This window comes from Melanotaenia boesemani, chromosome 21 (assembly GCF_017639745.1).
Source record: "Melanotaenia boesemani isolate fMelBoe1 chromosome 21, fMelBoe1.pri, whole genome shotgun sequence".
NCBI classification, from domain to species: domain Eukaryota; kingdom Metazoa; phylum Chordata; class Actinopteri; order Atheriniformes; family Melanotaeniidae; genus Melanotaenia; species Melanotaenia boesemani.
The window spans coordinates 17,959,864-17,965,587 of record NC_055702.1 but is presented as its reverse complement, the minus strand read 5'-3'; the positions used below and the strand labels follow the sequence as shown (position 1 = coordinate 17,965,587).

Below are 5,724 nucleotides of genomic sequence, written 5' to 3'. Positions count from 1 at the left end.
TTCCTTATCGGCTGGCAGCAGGCAGGAAAAAAGACGACCAAAGATCCACAGTCAGCCAGGCTTAATGTTTGAAACAATAAGCATGAGATCAAACATGATTAGGGGAGGCTGCTCTACGAGCGAGCATTGCACTATACAAGAGATCCATTCTGTTTGTGTGAGTGGGAGGGGTACTCATTTACAGGCACCTGATGCATGATGGGCATTAAATCCACTTAACTCAAGGCAATCAGCAGAAGCGTGAACGCATTCAGTCAGACCATTGCACAAACCAAACTGTATGCAGTCATCCCTTTATAGCGCTCGGATGTGCCCCTCCACTCCACGGCCTTCTCTGTGCGTAAATGCACTGCGCGTCCTGTGCCAGTGAAACTACTCTATGCATTAATATAATTAATTTAGAATATTTTGTTTTTTCTTTCCTCATACTCATAGATCTATCAGTCTAGCCTTTGCGCCGCCGAGCGATCGCCAGTTCGCGCTGGCTCGGGGAATGTTGCCTAGTTTTCTGGTTGCGTGGAAACTAAAGGGCTGCACTCAGCGAGAGAACCCTGAAGCGCAGATCACCGCAGCATTTCCAGTTAACGCGTCGCGGTTGCCACCGAAGCGGCTCTCAGTGCAAGTTCAACGAGCAACGGGTAGACTTGATGGAAGCGAACCAAGAAAACTGAACGAGCCGTGAACAGGAGAGCGCATTGATCTGCTGGACGGCATTGTTGTTTGAGCGCTTGTTCGGGAAACACAACATGGGAGGGAGAGGAAAAGCGGCAAAGACGTAAGTGTGTGATATTTAATCAGTACGCATGCTCTATATTTGAGGTTTTACAGGGATTTTAAAATATTTTAATCCACTATTTTTTAAATCCACTATGCTCAGTTTCACCACTAGGAAATATGAATAGTGTGAGATTTAGGAGGTGGATGTAGTGCTGACTAAATAAGGATGAAATGTAACTTAGAAATAGTATCAGTTTCCACAGGGCATCATATTTATCTTGAGTTAATCTTTAAAAACAGATGCTTGCATATGAGTAAAATATAAACTTAATCATTTTCAAGGCTAACAGAGTTGTATCTAAAGCAGTATATTAAACTTTATGCTGAAGATTTGAAAAGTGCATTTTCAGACAGAGAACACTTATCCCTGGCACTCTGACTCCTCTGCATTGACTCTATTAAAGTAAAGTTTTTAGCATAAAGATTATAATAATAGTAGCTAGTGTGACTTGCAGATTTTATGCTCTAAGCAGTAAAAACCACATGGACTTTATAACACTGAGATATTGCAGCCACAGTTTCAAATGAAAGATGTCAAAGTTACCATTGTTTTCCTCTCTCTCTCTCTTTTTTAAACACACTCCTTTGATTAGTCTGCTGGAAACCATAATCTTATTTCACAATCAGGTGATTTTTATGGCTGCAATAGGTTGCCATAAGAGGTCAGACCCATACATAAAAAAGCAGTGCATCACAAAAATATATTAACATGATAAATTTATGCTGCATTTCAGTGCCTCTGATGTTTGGTTTTGAGTTCTATTATTGCTTCTCATACAACTGGTGCCAAAGGCTTGTCAGTGCAGCACAGACAGCAGTGAATTTATGGAGTGAGAGCCTGACCTGTGGCTGCAGGAGTGTTGTATTTATTTCAGAGTGCTGCATTTATGGTACAAATTAAAAGCAGGGTAGTTATTTATGATAGAAAAAAGTCCATGAATTTGGGACTACTGACAGAGCCACCATTTAACTTAATGCATTCCATGTTTATGGCTGTAAGAGCTAAGGGTACAGATGATTTTAAAAAATTACTTGTGTGTGTGTGTGTGTGTGGTCTTTCTACTGTTGCCCCACCCTGGTTTACACCCTCTCTTGTGTGTTTATTTCATCCACAGGCGACTTGCTTCTTTCCTCTCCTCCTTAACTTCCTTCCTAACATTTTCTCTTTTCTTCGATATCTCATTAGAGTCATGCAATGTTCCCTGTGTTGTCATTGTAATGTTACCCCTCTCCTTAAATCCCCTTGATATCGTTCTTCTCTCAACCCCAGGCACATGTGTCCAATTTCACTCCTTGCCCACATGCTTTCTCCTCCAGCATTACCAGCCTGCTTCTTCTGCTCCCCTATTATCTCTCAACAAAATACCAGGCTGGCATGCAATGTGATGGGAAAACTACAGCCTTTACAGGCGCATACAAGACCTTATGCGTGGGTGTAAAACAGTTTCTGCCATGCTGTTGCATTTTGTCTGACATTGTTCACTGGAAAATTATCTGAAAGCTTTGTGTGGTCTTGATGAAGATATAAGGAAAACTACCTCATGTCTGAGAGAAGCAAACACTATTAACCAAAGCTTAGTGGCACAAGCTTCACACTGGCTTCGCATCACTCATCTCCTGCAGTGGTTTGTTATGGGCTGTCCAGTATAGCGCCCCTAAATCAGTACAGTGAGTTTTAACAGCTGTCTTTTAAGAAATAGTCTCCCCCTCCTTGACCTCCACACAAATGCTAAACCAGTGCCATGACACACTGTTCTCAACCCCTAAGTGTCATGCGATACTTGGAAGCTTTGAAGACTTTGAGGTCCATTTCATTTTGTAGTCTTAGTAAGCGGATCTTGCCGATCTCTTGCCCATTTGGAAGAAATGAAGAAGTCTGGTTGAATTCCTTCTTTCTTTCAGTCCAAAACAAGACAGTCCATCACATTGTGGGTTTTGTTTGCCTTGTTGCTGTTTATACTGTTAGCATTTACCTCAACAAAAGGATTGGGTGGCCAAAGCTGATGTTACACTGACTAAGGGAGTTTTTTTCTTAAGAGGATTAGTAACAGGATAGGAGTTAGCCCTGATCAGCTATTAATGAAGTGTGTTAGGGTGGGTACACATGCTATTTTCAATAGCTTAGCTACAAAATAAAAAGTGTAATTTAGAAGACAGACAGACAAGCTCTGTGTTACTTGCACTTCTGTCTAAATGACCTCATGAACTACTTACTTGATTGACAGGCTAGAACATTTTAATCATAAAAGAACTAGAAACATGCAAACTCAGTTAAAAATCTAGTCAGATTTAGTTAGAGTTTTGCCTGGAACATTTTGTTCCACGTGGTGTCACATCACTATGTTAATGCAAGTGTCTGTGTACTGAAATAGCCCTGCACTGCAGGGATGTCAATTATAAAAGAGTCACAGTGACACCAAACTATTTTCTTTGCTTGTTTATTGTGCCGGGTTGAAGGGAATGTTTGATCGCTGGACTTTTCTGGAGATAAAACAAAGTACAGTTTTTATCTGACCACCATCATGCTGAGATGAGCATCCAGCTTTCCTGCTGCCTCCACACTGCAATTAGAAACTACTGCACCCTCCATAAATAACACTACTGTCCTCTAAAGAAGGTTGTTAATCATTCATATTTTGCTGTATTGGACCTTTTAATCTGCTATTCTCTTTGCTCAAAACAGCATTCTCTCTGACTTTCTGTTTTTTTTTTTAATGCCATAGGTTCACCAAGAATTGGAGAGGTTAATGTGGACTTCAGTCCTGTACTCCCTGGAGCATGCCCGTATCCCACGATGCCACTGCTGGCAGACTGGCTACTGCGCCACTCGGTGGTCATGTGTTTGCTGCTGCACAGTTTGGTCTTAATGACCTTCTGCTTCCATCATGCTGCCACCACCTGCTCCAAGAGGTGCTATTGCTCTGAGAGTGAGAGTGGTAGTAAGACGGTGCGCTGCAGCAATCTGCAGCTCACGGAGATCCCGCAGGACATCCCTAATGACACACAACATGTCTACCTGGACTTCAACCTATTCACCACAGTTCCAGCAAATGCGTTTGCAGGCTTAACCCACCTGGTTGAACTGGACCTATCACACAATGAATTAAGTCAGCTAGAACCTGGTGCTTTCAGAGGCCTGGGCTCCTCTCTACAGTTCCTGGATTTGTCTTCTAACAAGTTAGTTAACTTTAACCCCGATGCCTTTGAGGGTCTGCGATCTCGTGCTAATTTAACAAACAATCCATGGCATTGTGACTGCAATTTACAGATGGCTTTGCCTCGTGTGGACTTGGAGCCTGCATCACTAACAGGCATTGTGTGCCAGACTTCTGATCCAGAGGAAATAGATGTTCAAGGACTTGCTTTCTTGTTGAAACCAGAGGTAGACCTATGCGTGGTGATGAAGAGGACTACAGATGTAGCCATGCTGGTTGTTATGTTTGGCTGGTTCACCATGGTAATCTCTTACCTGGTCTACTATGTCAGGGCTAATCAGGAGGACGCCCGCAGACACCTGGAGTATCTCAAGTCATTGCCCAGCAGGCAGGGCAAATCTGAGGAGTCTTCCACTATTAGCACTGTGGTATAGGGATAATGGAGCTACACATGCTAGCTAAAGACGAACAGGCTTGGTGTATAACATGGAACTAAAATCACTGTCAGTTTTGCCCAGATGTTGTCACAAAGCCAAGTTGGGAAATAAAACATGTGCCTGCACAAGAAACCCAGGCAGATTCAGCTAAGCTCAGCTGAATAATTCATCTTTTAGCAGACCATTAGGACTTTTTGTTGGCTGAGCTGATGGCCTACTCTGTGTGCTAAAGGAGTAAAAGCAGTGGCATGTTTGGGGGATCTACAAATATGGGATACAAATGGGATTTATTCAGTGGTGCATGCACCCTAATGTGCTTCTCTCACTTAGAGGCTGTTCAGGAGGCAACGTCACACAGCTATATGAACAGTGGGACCAGGCAATCCTTGAACAAGAAACTCCATGTAAACTGTTTCCATTAAAATCCTTATGGTATACACAAGTACAATACAAGTAAAATGTTTTCCATTTAAATTGCTGTTTTGTTTTATTTTACTTACAGAATTCAGTTAAATGTCTTATGTAAAAAGAAAAAAACACACAAAAATAGATATTTTCACTCTGCTTATTTGCCAGCTTTTCTGTAAAGTTATAGCTAATAGAATCCACATTAATGAGAAGAGCATCCTAATATGTTCTACCTTACAATGATCTTTCGGAGATATTATCTATTGTAATTTCCCAGTAAGAGAATCACCCTTTGTCTGTGGGAATACAATTTGTACATTTCTGTCCACACCAATACCCGATACAAGATGCAGTGTGTGCAAGTAGCATGCCCAACAAGTTGAAAGAACCAGAGAGGAATTCTTCATTACTGTAAAGCTGGTTATGTTTACGGTGCATCTGTCTCTGTGCTGTTTTTCATGCCCTTTCAAGCCTTTAATAATCACTCAGAGTTCCTCTTATGCAGTCACTCCTATGGGTTTTCCTAATAAAATTTAAAAGTTCATGACCTGCTAGTCTATTTAAAGGGATGTGAATCTTCAGTTTCACTGGAGCGAATAGTCAAGAGCAAAATGCTTTTGTGTCTCTACTGATGAAATCATCAATACATCAATAGCAAGACCTCGAAAGGGGAAATGTCTTTGAGTGGAGACATAATTGAATCTATATCAGACTTTTCTCCAAGATGTACTCCTGTCTCTCTCACAGAAAAACCTGACACTATGCTAAATAATGAAATTTGATGTTTGAAATGTGGAAAAGGGTTTGTCAACAAGGGCTTCCCTGTGTTCGACAAACTAATGCCTCTAGAGCAGAGGGAGACCAATAAGTTATTCATGATATCCATAAAAAAAAAAAAAAAAAAAAAAAACCTTATGCAGAAAGTACAGGACTGCACCCATCATCTT

General features: G+C 41.4%; 1 protein-coding gene across 3 annotated transcripts; it reads left to right on the top strand.

The window, feature by feature from the left end:
* Window positions 1–245: 245 nt before the first annotated feature.
* On the top strand, window positions 246–5,324 carry lrrc3ca (leucine rich repeat containing 3Ca). 3 transcript variants are annotated; one of them, XM_041974163.1, is made up of 3 exons: window positions 258–336; window positions 436–775; window positions 3,501–5,324. In XM_041974163.1, the coding sequence occupies exon 3, from the start codon at window positions 3,572–3,574 to the stop codon at window positions 4,364–4,366; it is 795 nt and encodes a 264-aa protein (XP_041830097.1). In that variant the 5' UTR covers window positions 258–336; window positions 436–775; window positions 3,501–3,571; the 3' UTR covers window positions 4,367–5,324. The 3 variants fall into 3 exon arrangements, with proteins under 3 accessions (XP_041830096.1, XP_041830097.1, XP_041830098.1); XM_041974162.1 differs by having other exon boundaries at window positions 246–775; XM_041974164.1 differs by lacking the exons at window positions 258–336; window positions 436–775 and adding an exon at window positions 3,307–3,394.
* Window positions 5,325–5,724: the final 400 nt, after the last annotated feature.

What these genes read in the sequence shown, in the direction of transcription:
- lrrc3ca (XM_041974162.1), top strand. Translation starts at nt 3,572, where the DNA reads ATGCCACTGCTGGCAGACTGGCTACTGCGCCACTCGGTGGTCATGTGT.